The sequence below is a fragment of the Corythoichthys intestinalis genome, chromosome 22 (genome assembly GCF_030265065.1).
Source record: "Corythoichthys intestinalis isolate RoL2023-P3 chromosome 22, ASM3026506v1, whole genome shotgun sequence".
NCBI lineage: Eukaryota > Metazoa > Chordata > Actinopteri > Syngnathiformes > Syngnathidae > Corythoichthys > Corythoichthys intestinalis.
The window spans coordinates 23,724,730-23,752,325 of NC_080416.1; the positions used below are offsets into that span (position 1 = coordinate 23,724,730).

General features: G+C 38.2%; 1 protein-coding gene across 1 annotated transcript in view; it reads left to right on the plus strand.

Annotated features, from left to right (window-relative positions):
* Positions 1-6,471, plus strand: part of efna3a (ephrin-A3a) — a 137,352-nt gene extending 130,881 nt beyond the window's left edge. Inside the window, exon 5 of the mRNA XM_057827925.1 lies at positions 2,179-6,471. Within this exon, the coding sequence (XP_057683908.1) occupies positions 2,179-2,300 (122 nt within the window). The 3' untranslated portion in view covers positions 2,301-6,471. The remainder of the gene's footprint in view (positions 1-2,178) is intronic.
* Positions 6,472-27,596: the final 21,125 nt, after the last annotated feature.

Sequence of the window (27,596 nt, forward strand, 5' to 3'; positions counted from 1 at the left end):
TGACAAGAACAAGAGAAGTTTTGAGGATGGAAAAGGTCAAACGGTTGAAGAGAAAAGAGGAGCCGGAGGTCTTTTATTTTTATTTTTAGGAAAGCACAAAAAGGTCAACATTAAAATGCCTCACAGTCTCTCAGTGAGGACTTTCAAGCACATTAAGTCAAACGTGTCCTTAAAAGAGCAGCAAGGCATGTCAGGCACAAATGCGATATTCTCAATACTTGCCACTGACGGCGATAGACGTTCAATCCATTTGAACTGGGAGAGCTCCTAATTCAAATGGATTAGATATCTATCGCAGCCAATGTTTTATATCTTAGGGTGAAGTCTGATAGCTAATCGACTATCAAATGAATGTTGATCATGGATGAATTGCTGAGCGACTTCTTAAAAAAGGAGACAAAAAAGGAAATATTTTCTTTTCCTTTATTAAATAAAAAAACACAAAAATCTTTTACTATAAGGCGCACCCACCACATTCGACAGGAAAACGACACGTGTTCATAGATAAACCGCACTGGACTATAAGCCGCATCTGTCCTCACTGTATAATGTGATATTTACACCAAAATATATTAAACGGTAACACTTTATTTCACAGCGGCATCATAAGATTGTCATAAGGCCAAATGAACCACCATGAAGCTTTGTCTGCTTCATTACTTCAATAAGCTTTATTTGACCATTACTGCTCCCTTGGGGTAGACAGTCAACCACTGCTGCCACCTGCTGTTAACACTGTTGTCGTCCAACATGCCTCCTAGCATGCATTGAAGCACTACAGATGTAAATAACAATCAAAATTCATGTTCTGTGCTAATTATTTTTTCAGTTACTGTTCCAGTTGCTTCATTAATTGCTAGTTACTGTATTTGGTAGCACTTTATTTGACAGCGGCGCCATAAGACTGTCAATACATAAACATAATTATGACATGACACTGCCATGAGCATTAATGAGTGCTTATAAAAGATGTCATCTAATCCCAAATTATCTCACTTTTGAATCGATGTAAAAGATCTCAGCTTGACATGAATGGAGTTAGTGGCATAATTTGCCGGATGACACTTTATGACATCTGTCATAAGCATTTTGTAATGCCGATGATAGTGTCATGTCATACTTATGACGGTATTATGACAGTCTTATGACTTCACTTTCAAACAAAGCGTTACCTTCTAACACAAATAAATCATAAAATAAGGTGCATGATTGCAAATGAGGGGAAAAAGTAGTGGCTTATAGTCCGAAAATTATGGTAAATTAAATTAAAATTCTTAATTAATTTTTTTTATGTTGTTACTGATTTTCATTTTTTTTTTTTTTTTTTTTTTTTTTTTTTTACCAAAAGCAGATTTTAAAAAAGGAAGCAGTAATTATATATTTTGTTTTGAAATACAAAAGGACAAAAATAATCTCTTTGAAATTTCTTTTAATGTAAAAATGGAAAAAAATAGAATTTTCATTTCGGCTTTATAATTTTTTTATTGAATGACTCTTAAAAAAAATAAAACCAAACTAAAACAGAAAAAAAAATCATGTAAATACATATTTTATGTTTGTAATTAAAAAGAAAACAAAAAAGTTATTCTCTTGATGATTTTTTTTTTTTTCAAAGGAAAAAACTAAATATTCTGAGGTTTCTGATTCATCAATTAGGACAAAAAAAACGTACATTTTGCTTTAGCGAGAATTGGTTAACGCACATGACTGACTTTCGAGTGCCACACGAAACGATGTCATAGGCTGAATCTGGCCTCTGGGCCGCACTTTTGATGGCCGTGCAATACAGGAAATAAGAAGACCCGCTTTGATACCCATTTCCTTTAATGAGCCTCCGGACGTAACGCGAAGCGAGCATAACGACCGCCGCCGAATAACTCAAGACGTCCTCTCACAGCTCTTTTGGCCCGCGGCTAATGTTCTCGTTGGGTCTAATCAATAGCGAGGCTGCGCTAATTCGTCCTGATTGAACCCCCCCTGCTCTTAGGACAAAACATCATTACGACGAAGGGGGAAAAAAACAGAAAACACACTGGAGACGCTCCCAACACACTGATGATAATTGCTACTTAGTTGATCATTGCATCATGTCTGCGAAGCGCCATTTGCATGCGTCGCGCTGATGAATTAATAATGTCACACACGCGCCCAACATTTTTTCTTTTTTTACGCCCCCAGATGAGTTTAACCCCGAAGTTCCCAAGCTGGAGAAGAGCGTGAGCGGCAGCAGCCCGTCGCGCGACCGCCTTCTGCTCACCGTGGCTGCCATGCTGCTCTCCAGCGCCCCCTTTCTGTCCTAGCGGAATCACGGCTTGAAATCCAAATCGACAAACTATTCCCCCCACTTCATCGGTTGTGGTCACGTGACATTTCAAGCAACGTGGAAACCCGCCCGGATGCAAGCGTCGGGATGGCTTAAGCGTGTTTTACGCCGACTTTGGACCGTGGCGACTACAAATGTCGAGGACGGTGACCATGGGAGATTCTTTGAAACGAAAAAAAAAAATTAGGGCTACGTGCCCTTTCTCCCTTTTTTCTCGATATTTACTTTCTTAGAGGATAGCGAGCGCTGTCGTAGTCCTTTCTGCCTGTTTCCTGCCTTCACGACTTGAGAACACTTTGGATGATGGCACTTCCGTAGCCACCGTGCAGTAGATGTGCTTGATAACGTACGTGTTTGGTCGCAGCGCCGTCTTTTACGAATGTTCGCCCCGTTTACCCTTTCCCCACCTCAAGACCACTCGGCCCTAACCCTATTCCTGCCTACAATGGTGTTTAAGGGCCATCCCGAAAAGAAGTAAAAAATAAAGTTCTTTGATAACTGGGAGGAATGAAAAAAATATTTTTTTCCCATGAAATTACTATAAAACCTGGTTTCTATGACACGATTGCGAAATTATAAACTTCAAATATCATAAGAAACTAAAAAATGGAATTTCTGCTCTTTTTCTAGTCAACAAACACCCATATTTCACGTAATCCTTTAATTTTGGGACATTTCCGGGTCACTTCCTGTTGATTTTGGTGAATTTACGTCTCATTTCCTATCACCATATTTTTCGGACTATTAATCAAACCTTAGTTTGAGTCGTACCAGCCCAAGAAAAAGTTGCACGGAAGTATAAGTCACGTTTTGGGGGGAAATTTGGTGTGAATAAAGCACGTGAAATTATATATGACAGGTAGTCCCTGGGTTTCGAACGAGTTCCGTTCCTACGCTGGCAACGTAACCCGAATTTCCGCTTAAGTAGAAATGAACCCTTTAAGTACCCCTAAATACCCTCTATATCTCAAAATAACTAACTATCCGAAAACAAGTATTTTACGTCACTGTACTGTCCTCGTTGGAGACATTGGAGCTACAGTACGTCCTAGCTAACAGTGTTGTTAATAACAGTGTTAGAGTATAACGGCGTTATGGTTTTCAGTAACGAGTAATCTAATTACTTTTCCCATTTTCGCAACACCAGTACCGTTACTAAAGATGTGAAGGGGCGCGTTTGGGGTGTTACTACAATTTGGTTGAATGAACCGCTTGTTGTCTAATTTTGTCACAGCTGCCTGGGAGGAGGCAGAGCGGGAGGGAGGAGGAGGGAAATAGGTGGTGATGCCGTTGCAAACGCGATGCTAGGAGGTTAGCGTAGGATTCGCGTTCCTGTTAGCATTATCATTTAGCGTGGCGAACGTCATCTTAAACTCTCGGGCAACTTTTTTTTGCATACAGTTCGTGGCGTCCAGCTGGGTACTGTATTCCTGTTGAGTATGCATTATCATCACCAAGTTGGTGTTGTCCTTGTAGATGCTACAATATGATAATATATATATTATTATTATTACCAAAGATAGTCACTTGCCCCAAACTTTTCTTGAATGACGTATCAATGAACCTTGTGTGTTTTTTTTTTAAATCAAAACAACAAAGACAGAAGATGCAGGGTATTCAGAGCTTCACCTGCATATTGAAAAAAATATATATATAGTAGCGGTGTGACGATACACACAAGTGCGGGTTCAGTACAACAGGAAAACCAAAAAGGTTTTTTTCCCCACAGCATTTGAATGTTATAGGTTTATGTACCATTACACTCTTATATAGGTGAAATAGAAAAAAGAAATAGAAAAAAAAGGAAAACGTGTGACCTATGTTTCTTTTTCGAATGAAAAAATCAGTTCCATTCAATCAGTTGATATAAACTAGGGCTGTCAAACGAATGAAATTTTTAATCGAGTTAATCACAGCTTAAAAATTAATTAATCGTAATTAATCGCAATTCAAATCATCTCTAAAATATGCCATAGTTTTCTGTAGATTATTGTTGGAAATTAAAGATAAGACACAAGACGGATATATACATACGGTACATAAGTACTGTATTTGTTTATTGTAACAATAAATCAACAAGATGGCATTAACATTATTAACGTTCTGTTAAAGCGATCCATGGATAGAAAGACTTGTTATTCTTAAAAGATAAATGTGAGTACAAGTTATTGTAATTTTATATCAAAACCCCTCTGTATGTTTTCGTTTTAATAAAATTTGTAAAATGTTCAATCAAAAAATAAACGAATAGCTTGCCATTGTGGAAGGTAGTGATTGAAATACACCACAAGGTGTCAAGGGCGAGTTTTAAATTAATTAAAGATCTAGCTCTAGTGCGTTTTGACCCTGAACTGACGCCGTAGTTTCTGGGTTCATTGTACTTTACGTTCAATTGAGTGTTGACTTCACAAAATACGAGACCTCTGATAGTTTGTATATTGTGACTAAATATTGCCATCTAGTGTATTTGTTGAGCTAAATGAAATGTTTGCTTGACCAAAGTCTGAGTATTATTTTGCGTAGCTATTTTGACTGGGAATGCCAGTTCTCTTTGCATTGGGCGCTTTTCTTTTTGTGAACATTTTTTTTTTTAGAGAGATAGGAATATTATTTTTGTTGTGCTTTCAGTAAATGATACTGTAGCGACTTAACCCTGTTTCGCTCAAATGCATGATGGGAAGTTGGGCAACCATGACTGTCAGTGGTGGCTGCAAATGGTATATCTTCTCTGCGTTGTGTTCAATACAGGGTGTTAAGAAAAAGATCTCCTGTTATAACTATTGTGGCAAGCGAAGTGGTGTAGAATAATTGTTGTGCAAGAGATGCCAAAGCTTATGCCAATAAATAGCGCGGCCCCAATGAATGCCTGAGTCCACTCCTCTCGCTTGTCTCTGCCTCTTAGCTCTCAATATACATAAAACGGCGCCATAGTAGTCTGTTTGCGGCAATACATGAGTAGGTTGTCCGGAGCATGCGTTAAATGCGTTAAATATTTTAACGTGATTTATTTTTAAAAATTAATTACCGCCCGTTAACGCGATAAATTTGACATCCCTGATATAAACATATTTGATGTGAAAAATGAAAAATGTTAAAGAATGTTGACGTGAAAAATGGTATAGAATGTAACGTAATAACAAGGACTGTCAAACGATTAAAATTTTTCATCAAATTAATTACAGCTTAAAAATTAATTAATCGTAATTAATCGCAATTCAAACCATCTCTAAAATATGCCTAATTTTTCTGTAAATTATTGTTGGAATGGAAAGATAAGACACAAGACGGATATATACATACGGTACATAAGTACTGTATTTGTTTACTGTAACAATAAATCAACAAGATGGCATTAACATTATTAACGTTCTGTTAAAGCGATCCATGGATAGAAAGACTTGTAGTTCTTAAAAGATAAATGTTAGTACAAGTTATAGAAATTTTATATTAAAACCCTTCTTAATGTTTTCGTTTTAATAAAATTTGTAAAATTTTGAATAAAAAAAATAAACTTGTAGCTTGCCATTGTTGATGTCAATAATTACACAGTGCTCATGGTGCTGAAACCCATAAACTCAGTCGCACCCAAGCACCAGCAAAGGGCGACAAAACACCAAAAAACACAAGTAACAAGTGGATATTTCACTGTGCTGACATTTTAATCTGTTTGAGCGGGGCATGTGCGATAAATGTGTCAAATATTTTAACGTGATTAATTAAAATTAATTATCGCCCATTAACGCGATAATTTTGACAGCCCTAGTAATAACATGTAGAACATGCTCTTACAATGAGCTAACTGAGTTACTAACGCAATTACTTTTGGGGAGAAGTAATTTTGTAACTAACTAATTAGTTTTTAAAAGTAAGATGAACAACACTGCTAGCTAGACAGCGAGCTAAGCTGTAATCTTTCCCTCCCTCACTCAGCTGCGTGACTTCTTTGTAGGGTCAAATGCTCTCTTCTTCGTGTGTACACAAATACGTTCTTCTTCGTGTGTACTGTACATGCGCTCTTACTCATGTGAAGAAGTACTACCTGGTCTACGCTTCCTGCGCCAAAATAAAAGCATGGATCACAAAACAAAAGTCAACATCATAATCAAATACCCATTTTGCCAAAGGGCAGAACAGTGATAAATTACAGCAAAAACATAAGGTACTGAGAGGTAAAATAAGGTGCTGTTTACGCGACTTAAAAAAAACGACTGGAGACAAAATGGAGGACGAGACTCCGGAGTAGTTAAGTTGAAATCACGTACGTCGTAACACGGGGAGTAGCTGTAATATGTCAATATTTTCACAAATAATTTGCTCCAGAGTATAAATTGCACCCCAGGCCAGACTGAAGAAAACTGCGACCTATAGTCCGAAAAATCCGGTAATTATTGGTCACTTGATGTTGATTTTGGGGCGTTTATGGGTAACTTGTTCATTTTGGGTCAATTAAGTTGATTTTAGGGGAATTTCCAGTCACTTACTGTTGATTTTGAAGCATTTCCGTGTCAGCTGTTGATTTTGGGAGAATCGCATGTCACTCTTGTTCATTTTATTTCACTTCCTGTTAATTTTGGGGCATTCCCGGGACACTCCCTATCGTTTTTGGGTTACAACCTTTTGATTTTTGTGCATTTCCAGGTCTCTTCTTGTTTATTATGGTGCATTTATGTCTCATTTTCTGTTAATTATTGGTCACCTGACATTATTTTTGGGGCTTTAATGTGTAACTTGTATGTTTTGGGTCACTTCCTGTTGATTTGGGGGCATTTCTGTGTCACCTCCTGTTGATTCTGGGACAATACCATGTACTCTTTTTTATTTTGCTTCACCTCCTTTTGATTTTGGGGCATTTCCGGGTCACTCCTGATTGATTTTGGGGCACTTCCGCTTGATTTTTGATCATTTCCAGGTCACCTTCTGTTTATTTTTAAGTTTTCTTGGGTCAAAAATAACAACCGCCACTGGAAATATAAGAAATGTTTATGGGATTAAAAATCAAATCATGACAAAAAATATATACGAACAAACTTGGCAAGAAAAAATGATGAAAAACAATCCTCTTTTTGTCATAATGCTGTGCTTTTTCTAAATGATGAAAATAATATTGTGATATAACAAGAAAATCGTTCATTCTTGTAACGTCATTTTACTTCATTTCGGCGAGGCCCAATCACTCTCCGCTCCGTACCTGCCTACAGAGATGCTCGGCCAGTCGGCCGCTTGATGGCCGGTTGCCGTGGAAACCAGCCCATCATCCAGCCTGAGGAGATTTTACTTTGTATTATTTACTTTGACTGACAAAGTAAGGCTTCGGCTGTTGCGTGAATGTGAAAAAAAATGTGTTTACATATCAACTGATTTAACATTATTTATTCTTTTTTTTTTTTTCGTGATTGTTCACATGCTGTGTAGGCCTTTTTGCGCAACAAGCTACTGTGCCATTTTATGTCCACTTTGGGGGGATTTTTACTGCACATGCATCATCATCGTGCACTGTGTGTATGTATGTGCGCGCGTGAATCGTCCACGCTTTTTCCAGTTTGTGGCACTTAGAAATTTGTTAATGAGTCGTTTGTAGGATCTTAATATGCAAGCGAAAGAATGTGCTCTTATTAATAGTGGGGAGGGGAGGGATGAAAAGCATTTACCGATGTTGACGACAACCACCAGAAATGTGTTTACCTTGAATGACTTTAAAAAAAAAAAGACTGTAAATGGATCAAAGAATGAGCAAAATAATGACGATTAAAGTCGTTTTGCAAATGGACTAAGATGTTATTGTGTATTTTTTTTTAACACCTGTGTAACAGTTGACATTTGCCCTTTTTTGAAGTGGTGTCGAAAGTATTACGAAGTGACAGGAACAGTGGGATTATGACACTTTTAATGAGAAAAAAATACTCCTGTTTATTTTACTTAAATTAGATTCCTGATAATATGAGGCCAACAATCACAATATGAAACGATAATGAGTCTTTAAATGCGAAAACAATCACAGAAATTGATTTAAAAAAGGTGTAAGACTGATTAGAATAAACGGAACAAAAATGTTTAATTTACAGCGAAAAAAAACATGAATAAGTCACAGAATGAATAAAATATTGAGGACAATTATTTCGGGTGAAGAATAGAATATGAATAATACAAGGACATTTTTTACAAGAATATTAACTTTTAAGGGAAGTTTTTAAATTAATTATGTTCACATGAAGTGCAAGAAAATGCATAGTACTAGTACGAGAAAAAAGTTTTTAAAAAAATGTTTTATGTCTAAATTAAAAGAGAAATGCAAAAAAGGAAAATGTAGGAAAGGAGAGACTTGTTATACTTTATACACTTTTTAATGTAATTGGTTGAGATAGTGTCGCAAAACCGTTGAACAAGGGTGTAGGACAGTATTGTGCATCCCCCTAAACATCCAATTTTAGTAATATGTTGTCTTCATGTGCTCTGGAAAAAGTGATTCTTACCACTTGCTAATTGGTAGTTAGGCGTCATATGCGGAGATATACCTACCACCTGGTGGCCGAAAATGTCATTGCATGTAATTGACTTTCCTATATATGAATTTAAAATTAAGACTTTGCCGGTAAAATGTTGTCCATAAGTTGTAAAGCAATAAAACAAACAACAAAAGTGACTGAAATGAACAAAACAAATTTTATTTTTTTTTATTTTTTTTTTTATAATGGGTCAAAATTATTTTTTGAACAGATCATGTGACTAGCACCTTAGAGACGGTCATTTGCTATGCTTAGCCAAAACCACCTGAGGACAAAGAGGCAAGATACATTTTTTTTTTTTAAACCTAAGCTTTTAAAAGTAACTACAACTACTGAACGACAACCAAGGAGTGAAGATGTGAACCATGAAACGCCGGAGAGCACCGCCAAATTGGTGAGCAGAGTTTCAGTTTGTCCCACTAAAGACGTTAATTGTACAACAAGGCCACCACTGGTGTCTTGCCAATGTAGTTACCCCCGTCAAAAATTTAATCCCCCGGCCAGAAGCCAGAAAAGAACCACAGTTATATATTTTGGACATCGATGTTTATCAAACTGGAGAAACTCAATACAGGACTTACACAGGACTTAGTTATAGGTCATCGTACGTGTAAAACAGTAAAACATTGCCTTTAAAAAAAAAAAAAAAAATCAGTATGTATGTTACGTTATACGACTGAAAAAAAAAGTTTATTTATGTATTCATTTATGTTTTATAAATGGGCCATTATTTAAAACCTCGTAGATAAGTAAAATACCAAAACACGGAAATCAAGCAAATCAGTGCAGCGCAGTGGCTCCGCCCAGGGGATACAATTTTTGACGTCCGGTTCATACAACAACATGATGATAACAGTTATCAATATTTTGATCCTGGTTGCAGTACCATTTTTGGCCACCAACTTTGCATATGGCTCCTTCTGTCCTAGTGTCTCTTTCAAGTACCACTATAGACCCCAATCACCAACGTCACACAATCACGTGATCGCTGTATTGTGCCGCCATATTGTCCGTCATTGTGTGTCGTATTGTCAATGATCGTAGTTTGTAAAGGTGGATTCCCTTGCAAATTATGGAAGCCCCAGTGCTTTCAGACGCTGTAAACTCATTGGATGACTTGCATAAAAGCGGTTATTTGGAAAAGCATCGGTCGATCCAGTCGCCAGATCCATATTTGATGCCCAAACCGATGTTTCCTCCCGTACGGTCCCGTCCTGTGCATCAGAGCTCATCCTGAGACCACAAAATTTCCAATCATACTCCAGTTTATGTCACGATGAGGAGTAGGGTACCCAAAATCGGCACCGGCCCGAATATAAACCGACATTTGGTCAGCTGAGCGTCACCGTTGTCACGATTGTAAAATGAAATTTGATCGACAGCGGGCCGGTGTGTGCCGAAAAATAACTGCCCCGCGTGAAATGTTCCCACTGCCGGGAGCGCTTATTTATATCGCTTTATTGACGTGAAAACATCAAATGTTTTCATGGACCTATTACAGTAATGGATTTATGACTGTAAGATCAGTTATAAATAATTAAATTACATAAAATATCAGTAATGTATTTTAGTAACAAATCGTGGATTGGGCCACATAACCATCTTTGAACAGAAATGTATTAGTCTGCAGGTTTTCACGACCATATCCCAATGACAATCACACAGGTTATATTTATTAGTTCAAGCAGAGTAAAATAATACATATTCACGGTCCAAGAAAGTCGTTTCCGTGTGGCCGCTGCCGTCAGGGGGGGACATTTCCCGCAAGGCGGCTATTTTTCGGCACAACACTTGTTGTTGTGCTCACCTTCTTGCTGTGCGACTGTGGCGACGAGCTTCGTAGTCTCCGTCTGATGATGTCTGTGATCGTGTTGGCATGATATTGATGTTTTCGCCGCTGTCTAACGGCTGTCGACACAAACGCATCATGGACCGAGAATAACAAACCGTGCTGCTTTCGAGATTTGCCCTTTTAACAATGGGCACACAGCAACTACTAAAATGACCGTTTAGCTTCTCTGTTACTGCAACCAACCGCCACACATGCCTTCACCATTTTGATTAATCAATGTTAACGATTGTCAGGAAGGTTTTTGGGTTCGTTTACTAGGTGGTGATTTCTTAGACAAGCAGAAAAACACGCAGTAATAGTAGGAATGTACGTAGCGGTAATATGTAAACACTATGAGCTGACGGACAATATGGCGGCACCAGTCAGGGGGGCGGAGTTGTGACGCCACGTGATTGGGGTCTATAGCAGGGGTCGGCAACCCAAAATGTTGAAAGAGCCATATTCGGCCAAAATAACAAAAAACTCATATTTTTGGAGTAGCAAAAAATTAAAAGCGTACCCCTTATCTGGGCAAAAAACATAGTGCAACAAAACACAGCCTGCATTTTTTAAAAACAGCACCCTTTTGAAAAGGTAAAGTATATAATTGAAGTTCACGTACCTGCATAAAGCGCAAGGGTGTTCAATATCGATCACATCACATGACTCATCACAGGTATGCTGCTGCTGAATTAATGTCCCTTATTTGCTGATTGGTGATGTTGCCTGCCATTTTTATGCCTCTTTCCTTCACTGTCTTAATGGGAGAGGCATTTATTTGATTTTCTGTATGATCTCGGTTTTGTTTTTGAAGTCTGCAAATAGGTGTTTTGATATATTGATGAATGACACCTTCATTTCCCAGTCACCATCAATTGATTCAGCCCAAGAGACGTTGAATCATCTCTTCTCGTTTTTTTTTTCTCGTTCCCCTTTCCTATAGCCGCCGGTTTGTTTACAACAGCCGCCCTGATTTGCTATGACGCAAATCTTCGTTGACAGAAATGTTGAAATGTAATATTAATTCTGCACATTTTTACAGTATTGGAAAACTTTAAGATTGTTTGTGTCATGTTTGTCCTCCTACAGAAACCATGTTCTAAGAAAAAATATATTTCCCTCGCCCATCTTTTTCCATTTTCAAACATTTTTGAAACGCTCCAGGTAGCCACTAGGGCAGCGCTAAAGAGCCGCATGCGGCTCTCATAACGTGTTGCTGACACCCGCACTATAGGGAGTCTATTCGAGTGACCACACTTTGAGAATAAATTAACGAACAACAACAACAAAAAATCACCTATGTGCTGTTTCATAAAATTGAATATGTAAAAGTCAATAGAAAAACTGAGTTCATGTTGTTGCAAGCGTCAAACACGGTTTATTTACAAGCAAACCATCTGTTTCCGTCGTCGGCGACCAGACGTCCAGGGAATTCTCAGACCGCTCGCAGATGGCCGATCTCACACTTAACGGCGCCCTAAATTAGAATGCCGTCGTGTTCTTTGGAGTGTTGCGTTTATTCTTTTAATCAAGGCTCGACCTCCAAGTTAACCAAACTTGCACAAGAACGGTCGTCAAACAAGTTTAAACTCATAGATGGGATCAGGTTGGGGAATATTGTTGATCTATGAAAGTGGGGCAATCAAACAACCATGGAGTGTGAGTCACATGAAATGAATGCCAGCAAGTGCCAAACTTAAAGGAGGGAACAAATTCATTTGGCGGCGTGCCACAAGCACGTCATGTTGCCGTCCTCCTTGCGGAATGTCGAGCGCTGACACACTTGGAAGAATAATACTAATACAGTTAGTTCACAGATTGCGAACGAGTTCCGTTCCTACGCTGGCGACGTAACCTGAATTTCTGCGTAAATTGGAATTCACCCTTTAAATACAAAAATAACAATCCGAAAGTCCAAAAGTATTTTATGATGTTTAATGATAGAGGATACACTGCCCTCTGGTATACAGCATCGGGTCTTGTTGGACTGTTGCCTTATGACTGAGGAGCAGACTCTCGTCTGACATGGGTAAAGGACAGCTGTGCTCTGGTTTGGCCCACATAATGCTGTAAGTTGTTTCAGCTAATATATGTTTGTGTATGTAGTATATGTACTGGACTGTCTCAGAAAATTAGAATACACAATATTCTAATTTTTTGAGACAGTCCTGTGTATATATACAGGACTGTCTCAGGAAATTAGAATACACAATATTCTAATTTCCTGACTGTCTCAGGAAATTAGAATATTGTGTATTCTAATTTCCTGACTGTCTCAGGAAATTAGAATATTGTGTATTCTAATTTCCTGAGACAGTCCTGTATATATACACAGGACTGTCTCAAAAAATTAGAATATTGTGTATTCTAATTTTCTGAGACAGTCCAGTAAGTGTGTGTAACTAGTGAATGTAATTTGTAATTTGCTATCAAAACTAAATACGTTAACATTCGTAGCATTTAAGCTAGCGAACTTTTATTAGGCAAATTAGGCTAATTTAATGGACTAAATTTACATATTGTTCAGACTGAATGGGTGTTTGAACACCAATTGTTTTGCGTCGAGTGTTTAATAGTTAAAATGCATGTCGTTTTGAACATAAGTGTACATACAGTATGTGCGTTACAGCTTTACAAATTGTCAAAAGTGAAGGAAGTCTAAAGCTTCAAAAACCACAATTGCCTTGTTTGCTGTCTGTCAAGCCGAACAACTTCACGTTTAGTGAGGACAGAACGTGTCGTATTAATAAAGTAAAAGGATAATGTGAGTACCCTAAGTCAAGTACGTTTTAAACCAGGAACTACCTGTAATACAATTGGAAGTGTCTCAAAACTTTAGACCACAGGTGAATATGAATGCAACAAAAACATTTAAGGAAAAAAATAAATAAAAAATTGTTTATGAAATGGTTAAAGCCAATGATTGTTGTTTGTTGCTGGGCAGACTTAATGTAGATCATGAGCTTTAACTGGTATGGGGAAAAAATAAAACAAATACAAAAATTCATTGAAGTAAGCCGGCAAAGATTTGTCAGGGCCATGATGTGAACCTAAAAATAACTTAAAAGAATGTTATTATCCAGCAATGATGAGCTGACCCGGGATTGTAGTCCAGTCAAAGGCTGAGGCGGCGTTCTAATCGCAGCTATTTTTGTTCCTCTTTGCTTTTCTTGCGCCGAGTGTGAGATTCTCCTTCACATGTTGTTTTAAAGACTGGCACACTGAAGAAGTTGTTTGTTTCTTATATTTTGAGTTTTCAACTTTTCTTCATATTCAAATGACTTAGTTGATTTTATTTTTACATTTACAATATTACATGACATTATTATCATAACATTTTTTTCCTGATGGTTCATCTATAATTTCTGAACATTTAATTAACTAAGCTTTTAAATTAGGAGTGTTTCACGTCAAAAACTTAATATTTTTAAATACATTTACCTCTGTAACAAAAATAAATAAATACATTGATTAATTTTAAAAATTATCAAAATTTTCTTTTTCCTCGCACACTTGCAAATACAGTGATCCCTTGTTTTTCGCGGTTAATGGGGACCAGAACCCGGCGCGATTAGTGAACAAACGCAAAGTAGAGCAACCCCATTTTTTTGGGCTGTGATTTAGCATTGGAAAGAGATATATAAACAAGACATTAAAAAAAAAATTTACGTTTTTTCCCAAAGTATAATTAAAAAAAATTATATATGTATATATGTATAAATGAATGGTTTTTAACTCATTTGCTCTCAAAAACGCATAAATACGTTCTATTTTTAATTGTTTCAGTGTCCCAAAGATGTATTTATTTATTATTATTATTTATTTATTTTACTTTCTTTTTTTTTTTTTTTTTAAACGAGATATCTCTAGGTTCTGATTCAATTTAGCTCCAAAGCACAAAGCTTAAAATCCATTTTAAAGAAATAAAACTGGCCACAGGAGGGCAGTAGCGCATTTGATAAGACCCACAACCTGATTTAACGGCTACGAACGGCCGGGCCGCACGGCCGGGGCGCCCCCGGAAGACGACCGAATGGCGTCCAGGATGCCAGGCGGCGGACGACCGAGCAGAACAACATAGAGGACGCCCGGGAGTCCAGGCGCTGGACGACCAACCAGAACGACCGGGACCACCAGTGTAGCGGACGATGCCGTTGAGTCCGTGCTGCTCGCCGAGCAGACCCCGCAGAGACTAAAAAAAATCCATCTTTATGAGACAGGCGGCGATGAGGGAAAAGTGTACCCACCCAGCTGTCGCGGCCACAACAGTGTCATCTCTCAGTTATTTATGTGTAAATAAATTGTTACTTTGCTATCAAAAGCTCTATTTGTCTTGTTGTTTATGTTATTTTGCAAAATTCAGATGTTTGGGATGTACCTAAAGCAAAAAAATAGCTGTGTTAAAGTCAAAGTTATGTTTGAAATGTGTGCTTTCACAAAAAGCTCAGTTTCTCTGTTTTTTCATCAGAAATTGAAAAATTGCTCAAACTAAGCTATTTTCTAATGCTGATTTCTAAAGAATGGAAAAAGATATCGCAAAATCAGTCAAAATCCAGTGAAACGGCCGGGAACGAAGGGGGTTGCACCGGTGAAAATGGCTGGGAGTGAATGAGTTAAGCACTTCCAATGTAACTATAAACTGCAATTTCTGGAGAAATTTCTACGGGGCTTTGCTGTGGGGGGTATACAGATCTTGGCCCCTCCCAGTTTGATTTGGGGACATTTCGGGGACAATATCAGGTCACTTTCTGTTGATTTGGGGACAGGTACTGTTGATAAATGAATGGGAAATTTGGACGTCCATGGCTGTAAAAGGCATTGACTGACAAATGCGTCAATGGAATCCAAGTACACTGGCATCAAGAGAATTGACATGCATGGCCATCAATGGCATTAACCAAAGTAAATGCCATTGGAAATGAATGGGAAATTTGGACGTCCATGGCCGTCAATGGCATGGACTTCCAGATGTGTCAATGGAATCGGGGACATTTGGAGGACAAATCCTATTGATATCTAGTAATTTCCTGTTGATTTGGGAACACTTTTTTTTTTTTGCCATTGAAAACAAATGGAAAATCGGGGATATTTGGATGACACGTCCTATTGATATCTGGTCATTTCCTGTTTATTTGGGGATATTGTTTTTTTTTTGCCATTAAAAATGAATGGTGAAATTTGGACGTCCATGGCCGTCAATGGCATCGACCTCCATATGCGTCAATGGAATCAAAGTACATTGGCATCAATAGAATTGACATACAGGAGAAAGGAATATTTTTCGGGGTCATTCAAAAAAGTCCCTGTTTCGCTCAAAAATTCTGGTCATATCGATATTTGAACGGTGCCGATCAGTCAAAGGCTGTGCGGCGCGCCGAAGAAACGCATTTAAAAAAAAAAAAGAAAAAAAAAAAGAAACGTATTATCTGAGCCCCATATAATAATCATGATAAATTTTAAACATGTTACTGTCCCACCGAATTATTTTTAATCAAGAATAGGCCAGAAAAATGCTTGGCTGTAATAAATGCTTCATTGAGTGAGTCCGCTGAAAACCGCTCAAGCTGCTCACTTCCACACAATGAGTTGCCACGGCAACTGTTTAAAAAGTTAAACGATGATTGACGCATGCAACGCTTTGAAGTCCACTTCTCTGGCAAGTCCAATCATCGTTAACTTCAATTAGCAACTCCAGTGCACTCAATGCCTGACCAACAGAGAGCAGGGAGAGGAGAGAGGGAGCGAAAGTGAGACTACTCGATCGGCTAGGGACAGCTTATTGGTATTATAATTTTTTTAATTGAAAAAAAATCCGCGCAAAGTTTGAAGCGCACAGTAGTGAGGGATCGCTGTATTTTTCTTTTTGCTAAAGTTCATTGCTGACTTCTTATTCCCAAACCCCAAAATTATAACCTTATTCCCTTGATACAGTAAATAATCATTGCCAGCCCAACTGATTAAAATTGATTTGGTCATTAATGGCAGTGAATGAGTTAAAAATTGTAGATCAGGCCAATGCGAGCGCAGCACTCGCCCGTAAATTTTCCTTCCACCCGTCGACGCCACAGTCAAGCGAAATGAATTGGAATCCCCTGGAGGAGGATTGATTTAATTCCCACACATAAAACAACGTGTCCGGGCGGCAACAGCGTTGTCGTGTGCTGTACACATATTTACATTTTAAGCATGACTCACATCGCCGGCGGTGGCAATTATCAGCTCTGAGGGGTAAATTAAAGCAACTTCCTTCAATCTCTGCATGGATTCAAAGCACAGCTGTTGTAAATTTGGACCAGTCAAGCGATAAAACGTCACGTCAACTGGCAGGAGCTTCCTGACATCGTTGCTCCACATGGGAAGAAGGAAGTGATTGCATTACTACCAAAGTGTCTACATATTGTGCATTTTTTTCCCACGCTTTATAAAGTCCCTTCATATGGAGTATGATAGTAATCTGTACCCGCAGATTACTAAACTGTACCTACAAATTACTAAACTGTGTGTATAGATTAACTATGAAAAATATTTTTTTCTACCCTGGCACCCAGGGGCTTCGTATGAAGGGTCTTTATAAGGCGTGGGAAAAAAATCCACAAAATGTAGAAACTTCATAATTAGGGCCCGAGCACTAAGCGTGCGAAGGCCCTATTGTTTTGCAAAGGATTATTATTATTATTATTATTATTATTATTATTATTCTTCTTTTTTCAGGGCAAATGAAAATGGCCAATTTGGAGGCCTGAACATGCACGAAAAGTCACCAAAATTTGCACAAACGTGCGGCTTTGCGTAAATTTCGATAATCTTGTGTCGTTTTGAAAAAATGTCAAAAAATGGCTCAGTGGCGCCCCCTTGACCCTTAAAATTTTCAAAAAGGCCTCTCCTCTCAGGTTTTCAACGTAGAGCAATGAAATTTGGGGAGTAGATACCTTATGCCTAACTGTTCAAAAAAGCCTCTTGCACCCATATTCCAAATCCAACAGGAAATCGGATATTTTGGATCAAATGTGAAATTTTTATCGGTTCACAGTTTGAGTTTACATTTGGAGGCCTGAACATGCACGAAAACTCACCAAAATTTGCACATACATGCAACTTTGCGTAAATTTTGATAATCTACAAAAAAGTTTAACAAAATGGCTCAGTGGCGCCCCCTTGAAATTTTCAAAAAGGCCTTTCCTATTAGGTTTTTTCAACGTAGAACGATGAAATTTGGCGAGTCGATACATTGTGCAAAACTGCTCCAAAAAGTCTCTTGCACCCATATTCCAAACCCAACTGGAAGCCAGAAATTTTGGATCAAATGTGAAATTTTATCGATTTACATTTGAGACCTTGTCGCTGAAGAAAATAGTTGGATCATCTTCAAAATTGGTCAGACTATTCAGGAGACATATGAGATCTTAAGTTTTCAAAATGGTGAGTTTTCACTCAAGGGTCTGACCTGGGCGTGGTCCCAAAGTCGGCCATTTTTGGGCAAAATACCAAATTCAGAAAATGATTAAAAACTCCGTGATACAACGTTCAATCTTTTTCATTTCTAGCATGTATATGAGATATCCCAGCCTGAACACGACTGCATTGAAATATTACCCATTAGGCCTGGCGCCCCCTAGTGGGAACAGGAAATGGCCTTCTTTACGAGACAGGCTCCTCCTCCAAGGGAAAAAAATCTATTGACCTCAAACCTGTTTCAGGGGAGCCTCAAGACATGTGTTCAGGTCCCTGATGAAAAATATTGAGGTTTCGTTGAAGCGGAGAGGTCCAAACTGGAAGTGAAAATGACCGTCAACAATTTGTCTCGCCAAAAATTTTGAACAGTCATAACTCGGCAGATATGCAACATATCTGCGCCAAACTTTCCATGTTTGTTGAGAGTCATACCCTGAAGGTTCTTGTAGGGGTCATTTGCATCAACTCTACAGTGCCAACTAGTGGCGACAGAAAGAAGTTTTAAAAAAGGCCTTTCCTATTGGGTTTTTTCAACATAGAGCAAGGAAATTTGGGGAGTAGATACCTTATGCAAAACTGCTCCAAAAAGTCTCTTGCACCCATATTCCAAATCCAACAGGAAATCGGGTATTTTGGGTCGAATGTGAAATTTTCATGGGTTCACAGTAAGAGTTTACATTTGGAGGCTTGAATATGCATAAAAACTCACCAAAATTTGCACATACATGCGGCTTTGGATAACCTTCGATAATCTTGCAACGTTACGAAACAATTTAACAAAATGGCTCAGTGGCGCCCCCTTGAAATTTTCAAAAAGGCCTCTCCATTTAGGTTTTTCTAACATAGAGTGATGAAATTTGGAGAGTCAAAACTTTGTGCAAAACTGCTCCAAAAAGTCTCTTGCACACACATTCCAAATCCTACAGGAAATCGGGTATTTTGGATTGAATGTGAACTTTTTATCGATTTACAGTGTGCACATTTTACACCTTGGCACCTAGGGAATTAGTTTGATCATTCTCAAAATTGGTGAGACTGTTCATGAGGCATATGAAATCTTAAGTTATAAAAATGGTGTGTTTTCATTCACGGGCCTGACCTGGGCGGGGCGCCAAATTCTTCCATTTTTTCGCCAAAACACCGAATTCGGAAAATGACTGATAACTCCCTCATACAACGTTCAATCTATTTTAAATCTGGCATGTGTGTGAGGTATACCAGCCTGAGCAGGACTGGATTGAAAATTTACCATTTGTGCCTGGCGCCTCCTAGTGGGAACAGGAAATGCCCTTTTTTACGGGACACACTCCTCCTCTAAAGGGAAAAAATCAATCTACTTCAAACCTGCATAAGGGAAACCTTAAGACCTGTCTTCAGGTGCCTGATGAAAAATATTGAAGTTTCGTTGAAGCGGAGGGGTCCAAACAGGAAAGTGAAAATGACTGTCAACAATTTTTCTCTCCAAAAACTTTGAACAGTCATAACTCGGCAGATATACAAGATATCTGCGCCAAACTTCCCGTGCTTGTTGAGAGTCATACCCTGAAGGGCCTTGTAGGGGTCATTTGCATCAACCCTACAGCGCCAACTAGTGGCGATATAAAGTCACTCGTTTTTCCAAAACATGTCCAGTTCTTTTCATGTTGGTCATTGTAGTTTCAAGACCTATTAAAATACTTTTTTACGGCCCATGTCCACGTGTCTCTGTCTGTTGCCGTGACGACCCTTTGTCCGCCATTTAAAGGAAATATTTTTTTTCAGAGACTCAGGGAGCTTATAGAGCCACAATAGTTGGCACACTTGGTCGAATTGGCCCAGTTAGAAGATTAATTTAGGTTTTGAATAAGGGCTTGGCTGCACAGCTCAGTAGCGGCTCCTTTTTTGTAGTACTCTCTCCAATAGGGGTTTTTATCTCTTGGGTGTGGGAATGTAAATAGGCGACTTTCGAGCATGTTAGGTTCTAATGAGATGATTAGAGAGGAGGATCTGCCACCACCCTGACCTGCACACAGTCCGAGTTGCGTGACGTCCGAGTTGCGCTAGATTGCGAGGGCCCGTTCAGTCCTGCTTGCAGGCCTAGTTCATATTATTTTTTAAATTTATCCTTAGCTCACAGAAGAGCCAATCCAAGAACGGTGTTAATTTGCGTAATGAAGGTGCAGAGCCAGTGGCAGAACAAAAGTGAGCAGGGCCCGGGTGCGATGTGCATAAACGGGACCCCCCGAGTGGACCCTCCAACGGTGGGGGGTTTACTCGTGACAATTTGTATCACACAGTATTACAGTCAGTGTTGTTAATAACGGTGTTTGAATTTAACGGCGTTACTAACGGCGTTATTTTCTTCAGTAGTGAGTAATCTAATTAATTACTTTTCTCATCTTGGCAACGCCATTACCGTTACTGAGGCGGGAAAGGCGTGCGTTACTATGTTGGTTGACTGACGCGAGAAAAGTCTGAGAAAGACTGACTCACGGAGACGAGAGAGCAGAGCAGGAGTGGGGAGGTGGCAAGGGAGGGTGACGCCGTTGCAAACGCGATGCTACTATGCTAGATGGCGCCAATAATACCTGACTGAAGCCGATAGCCTACAAACTACGCCCACATGATGCTTCGGTAGATATCACATATATACAGAACTAGATGCAAATGACAGACACGGCTGCATTAGCAACATGTATAATAAAGAACTAGATGCGTTAGTAAACAGCCGCCATGTTAAAGCAGTAGACTTCTCCGGAAGGCTCCGTTGTAGAGAACCTTCCTAGCAAACCTAGTAACTTTTTATCTAAAATGCTCCTAAATCGGCAAAATCTTGACTTAAATCTATCTTTAAATGATGAAATAGTTTTAAAACTTACACATGTCAAAAGTAGACAGAAGGGAACTAATGCAATAACGGGGGCAATTTTAACAACTTTAACGGTTGATTCACAACATTAAATGACTTCCACGCATAGCAAAGGTTACGATCTAGTTATCACAATATCCGCAATACGACTGTGTCTAGTTAAATTTAGGGTAAAGAATTGGGCTAGAGCCAATTGTCCTAAAAAAGCCTTTAAACTTCACATTGTGCAACCAGTTTTTTTTTTTTTTTTTTTTTGGGGGGGGGTCATGAAAATTACCACCAGTTACTTTGCCGAGTAACTAATTACTCTTACATTCAGGTAACTGAGTTATTGACGCAAATACTTTTTGGGAGAAGTAATTTGCAACTGTAATTAATTACTTTTTAAAAGTAAGATTAACAACACTGGAAACTCCACTTTCGCAGGTCCCTCAAGACGATCATTTGGTGTGTGTGTGTGAGGGGTGCATGTGGAAATTTTTTTGCGGGCCCCTCCAAAGAACTAGATATTTTTACACTTAAACACTATTATACAGCTCTGCGCATCATCTTACCTTTCTGTTTAACCCTCCCCTTGCCCAACCACGCCCACTTTACGCCCGCAAACCGGGCCCCTAAGAGGTCCGGGCCTAGCTGCGGTCACACCCCCAGCACCCTCTAAGTTCCGCCCCAGAGCAGAGATATGATTTCATTTGAAAATTTCGGATGTTCAATTCAAATAAAAGTTTTTTTTCCTTTAATTTTCAATTATTATGACTTTTGTAGAACTCGCCTGATTGATAATAAAAGTAATATGAAGAAAACATTTGGGTGGGGGTTCTGAAAAGAAATACAGTGGTACCTCAACATACGACTGCTTCGACACACGATCTCTTCGACATGCTACGTACAATTTGACTGGCCATTTGTTTCTACATCTGACGAAATGCTCGAAATATGACGATTTTCGACAGCACCTCAGTTTGTTTTCCCGTAAGACGAACGCAGGGCGGATTTTCTTGTGAGACAAATCAACATTGGTTCCAAGAATGTTAGTGCAGGTGGTGAAAAAAAGGAAAAAGGTGATGCTAACCATTGAAATGAAGATGGCAATGATAAAATGCTGTGGCATGCGCATCCGTGAACTGGCTCGACAATATGGCCGTACAATGTCTACTCTCGACGGTCCTCCTTCGACCTCAGTTCGCCAGTCGTTATAAGTTAGGTTACAATTATTATGGTGGTACCATCGCCAAAGAAATCGCCAGCATCATCAGGTTTCTAATCATTTATTCCATCAACTTGTGCAACACAACACGCCTACTGTCCGCTGCAGCTGAACATGAAAAATGAAAGTTAAAAAGTCCTATCTCACTCTGTCAAGTCAGCCACGAGATGCGTTCAGGTACACCACGCAAAACACATTAGAACCCGATTCGTTACATTATTATTATTATTATTATTATTGCTATTATTATATTATCATTCCTATTTTTATTCATCTTTTTTTTTCCGCTCTGTGTAATTGCTATTTGCATTAGTACCAGCAGTATTTATTAAGGGTTTAGTGACGGTTTTCGGGCTGTAGAACAAATTAATGGAATTATAATGTATTCTTATGTGAAAATCCTGCTCGACATAAGACAATTTCGACTTACAAACAAGGTCCTGGAACGAATTAACTTCGTATGTAAAGGTACCACTGTGTATTGAGAATAAAGTTACATAAGATAATTGAAATATTACAAATATATTATAATTTAATGATTTATGTGTAATAAAATAATAAAATGATTCTGATATAAAACCATTAAAAGAATGTATTAATGTTTTTTAATGTTATAGTTCTAATAATACGTGGGAGGGATAGTAATAAAGAATAGTACAATACAATTATGGGGGAGTATATATATATATATATATATATATATATATATATATATATATATATATATACACACACATATACTGTATATATACTGTATATCACAAATTGAAATCAATAAAATGAAACTACTAAATGTAAGAACAAGGATAATATAGTTATCCCTCAATTATCGCTATTATTGGGGGCAGAACTGACTGCGTAAAGTGAAAAACCGCGAAGTAGCGCATCCAACACAGTCTTTAACATACATTATTTATGTATATATTTTATTAGTAAGTGTATATGAAACCCTATAAATGCATATGTTATTATTAGAAAATTATAGGATTGTTTGAAACATGTAAATATAATAGTAATAATTTGAATATCATACCGTACTTACAAAAATGTATAAATAATATGTACTGTACATTAATTCTCTAACTCCCTCTCATATTACATGCACGTGTGTAAGTATACATACGCACTGTAGATGTAAAAAGTACGTACATATGTTTTTAGAACTCTTTTATGTAATATGTAAATGCATATGTTATCATTAGAGCCTTAAAGAACAGTTCGAAACGTAAATAAGAATATTAATTATATAAATAACATACATGAAATCATGTATAAATAATATAGATAATTCATATTGTACATTCAGTCACTCTCTCACATATGATACGTGTGTTTGGGGGGGCGGTGTAAGTGTACATACATATGTAGATGTAAAAAATAAGTACATAAATATATTTTAGAACTTTGATATAATATTTATATGTTTTTAATCTGCGATGCACTGAGGTTGAAATAAAACACAAATAAAACCATGTTATCCATCAAGAGGTAGAAAAATTTGTCATTTTACAGAAATAAAATGAGGATAGGTTCATGAAATATGTACATGTGTATATATAATCTATACACCCATAATATTGAAGTATTATCAAGATAAAATTTAACTATGACAGCGGGGAAAATGCCTAATCGTTCTACAAAAATGAAAAGAATAATCAAATTATGACTATATAAAATTATGCAACACATATACTGTGGTAACATTTGACATACCACAACAATAAAGTAATAATATTATTTCATAGGGGAAAAACTGCTATGGTATTAGGATCGTGAACACGTAACAGCTTTAATATGAAGACTGTCAAGGAGGCTTTCTTGACTTATGGTCCTGCTTGTCAAGCGCCATATTTCTATGACAAGGTTCCATTTCCTGTCAGCCCTTTTATTATCAACTCTGTCGTTTCCTTCCCGAGAGTCACCGCAATGTTCGCTAATCGCCTCCTCCTCTTCCCTCTTCTTTCCTCTCCATGCAGATTTAACAGTAATCCCCTCCCTTCAATGTGTATGCGCAGATGTGCCCACACTTTGGGCATCTGGTCAAAACTTAATCCCAAGAATAACTAATGACTGTTATCCAAAAAAAGAAAAAAACAGTGGTTATGTCATGCTGCAGATGAGCGCAAATAAAATCAAAGGAAGTCTTTCTGGGAGTTAAAAATATACACATGACTAAGTTCATGCCTGATTTGCAAACAGGACTTAAAAAACGGAAATCCTCCACTAAAATACTCTAAGAACAGGTCTCAATTTTAGCAAAATATTCAAACTATGTGCAACTGATTCAGGTTGTTTATTGTCATTCCTTCATAAATGTTGCCATAAAACAGTTTATCATAATGTATATAATGCTTTCCCAGTTAACATACATTTGTCAACACAATTCGCCTTATTCAGTGGCTGTGAGTGTGATTTCAACAAAAATGGTGCCGCAAATGTGTACACAGACAATCCAATACCAGTCATAGGCATACGTACATTGGATGGCAGAATGCAGCCATGGGCACCTAATCATGAACCTAAGATGGGCAAACTGATTACAAAATTTATAATACTGCAGTTCAGTAGTATGAAAAAGTATTTTAACCTTTTGGAATTTCTCACATTTCTGCATAAAATCACCATCAAATGTCATCTGATCTTTCTCAAAATCACACAGATGAAAAAACTGTTTGTTTGTTTGTTTGTTTTAACTAAAACCACCCAAACATTTATAGGTTTTCATATTTTAATGATGATAGCATGCAATGACAGAAGGGGAAAAATAAGTAACTGAACCCTCTCCCTAAGGAGTAAAGAGCAATTGAAACCAATTTTAACAACCAATTTAAGTCAGGTGTGTGACCAATCACTGATAAGTGGTCCAAAGTTGCCCTGCCCACTATAAAACACACACCTGGTAAGAATTGTCTTGATAAGAAGCATTGTCTGATGTGCATCATGGCTTTGTCAAAAGAGCTGTCTGAAGACCCGCGATCAAGGATTGTTGATTTGTATAAAGCTGGGAAAGGATACAAAACCATCTCTTAAAAGTCTGGATGTTCATTAGTCGACAGTCAGAGAAGTTGTCTACAAATGGAGAGAGTTTGGTACTTTTGCTTCTCTCCCAAGGAATGGCCGTCCACCAAATATGACGTCAAGAGTTCAGCGCAGAATACTCAGAGAGGTGAAAAAAAACACACCAAAAAAAAACTAGTGTGTCTGCTAAAGACTTACAGAAATCACTGGCATAGTCCAATATCTCTGTACAGACATCAACTATATGTAAAACTATGGCCAAGAATGGTGTTCGTGGGAGGACTCCACGGAGGAAGCCACTGTTGTCTACAAAAAACATTGTTGTTCGTTTAATGTTGGCAAAAAGGCAATTGGACACTCAAGTTTTGGCAAAATGTTTTGTTGACTGATGAAACCAAAGTTGAATTGTTTGGGAGTGACATTCAATGTCATGTGTGGAGGAAAAATGGAACAGCTCACCAACATCAACCCCCCGTGAAGCATGGTGGAGGGAGTATCATGATTTGGGACTGCTTTGCTGCCTCAGGGCCTGGACAACAAGAATGAATTCAAAAGTTTAACAGAATGTTTTGCAGGAAAACCTGAGGCCGTCTGTCAGACAGTTAAGCTAAAATGGGGATGGATGCTGCAACAAGACATTGATCTAAAACACAGAAGTAAATTAACTTCAGAATGGTTTCAGAAGAACAAAATACACGTTCTGGAGTAGCTTGGTCAAAGTCCAGACTTGAACTCCATTGAGATGCTGCGGCATGATTCCAATTCATGCCAGACATTCCAGGAATCTGACTGTTTTTTGAAAATGCATACTTTTTAAATCTCTTAATACTAAATTACTGCATACTCACTTGAATGTGAAGTAAATGCTATCATCACTTGGTGAAACACTGCTCAACCCATTGGCTGCCATTCAAGGGTGTAAGTTTGCATAGGTACAGTAGGGGCATATTACTACCAACTTTGCAGGATGCTCAACTTGTCCTCAACAGCTTTTAAGCAACTTTATTTGCATTATATAATGATTTCAGATATATAAGTAATTTAGATTGTCTTCGCATATGTTGTAACGATAGAATAGACCCTACCATTATTAAGTGAATTATTTTCATTATGTCCAGACTTACATTTATCCCTTTTCACTTGCTGAATGTGCCAGTCCATTTTATTCCCCCCTCAAACGCATGTTTCATTGGCTGATGACTTGCCCAGTCCCCCCCCACCCCGCCACAAAGACACACACACATACTCACATCGCCCCGACAGATCCATGTCAACAACATGCCGCCTCCTTCGCCCCAATTGAAGAGGTGGGATAATTTTTTTGGGCCAGCAGCAGCCACTGTAAGTATTGTAAAAACATATCAATGTTGTGGAGGTAGAGGAAACACCACTAATTTTGCTACTGGAAGTGTGAAATGTAGTCCTGACCCCCTATTCAATAATCTGTTGGGTCTTATTTATATCCCGTCCCCTGCAAAAAGTGTACATGCAGGTTATGCTGTGCTATATCGCCCTTACCAATGTTGAGACCAAATCTACACCCTTGCTGCCATTGATGGTGCAACGATCTGTAGCTGGCAGTAGACATGTGCCGGTTACCGGTTTCATGGTTTACCGTGGTGTGAAAACGTCGCGGTTTCAAAACCACTAAAATTTTCCGTCACACCTTAGTACGGTATTCGCTATTTTTCATGTGCCAAAATGCAGCCGAAGTGGCTTGGTGCGGCACCGCTCACCCCTTCCCGTTTGTTGCCGTGAGTGTCACTAAACAGCCAGCAAACCCAAAAACAAATCCTCCAAACACAAGGCGTACTTTTCTTCAATTTATTGAGCTCTCAAATCGTGGTGAAATATACAAATAAAAACATTTAAAACGTTGTACAATTGTATTTTTCCACGTGTGATTAGTTTCAACAGGATAGCAGTAGCACCATTAAAAAGTTCGCCAAAAACAAAACACACATTTTCCTTTCAAATTCAATATACAAACTAACTAAAACTTACAAAGACGAATGTTAGCCTAGGCTAAACTGGGAGAGCAGCTTCTTTTATGTCTCACAGCCGCTGAGTGAGAGAAAAGCATGCCTGAGGTGGGGAAAGAAAAAGAATCGCGTCAAAGATCGCTAATTGAGAGAGGAGGTCTCACTCCTCACTTTGTTTTTTTTTTTTTAGATGAAACCTTTCCTTAACAATATTTACATTTTAACTAACTTATTAACTTATGAATTCTTTGTTCTTTTTAACACAAAGGCATGGCATCATGTAGACTAGAGTTGACACAGTGGCTGAAAATGGCGAAACTTCACTTGAGCTTCCCCCCTCAAAAAAAAAGTCATACAGTATATATTTGTAATTTTATTTAGAAGTGCTTTTACTTTTTATAGCAATTATTTTGTTCTTACTCTAATATTGAG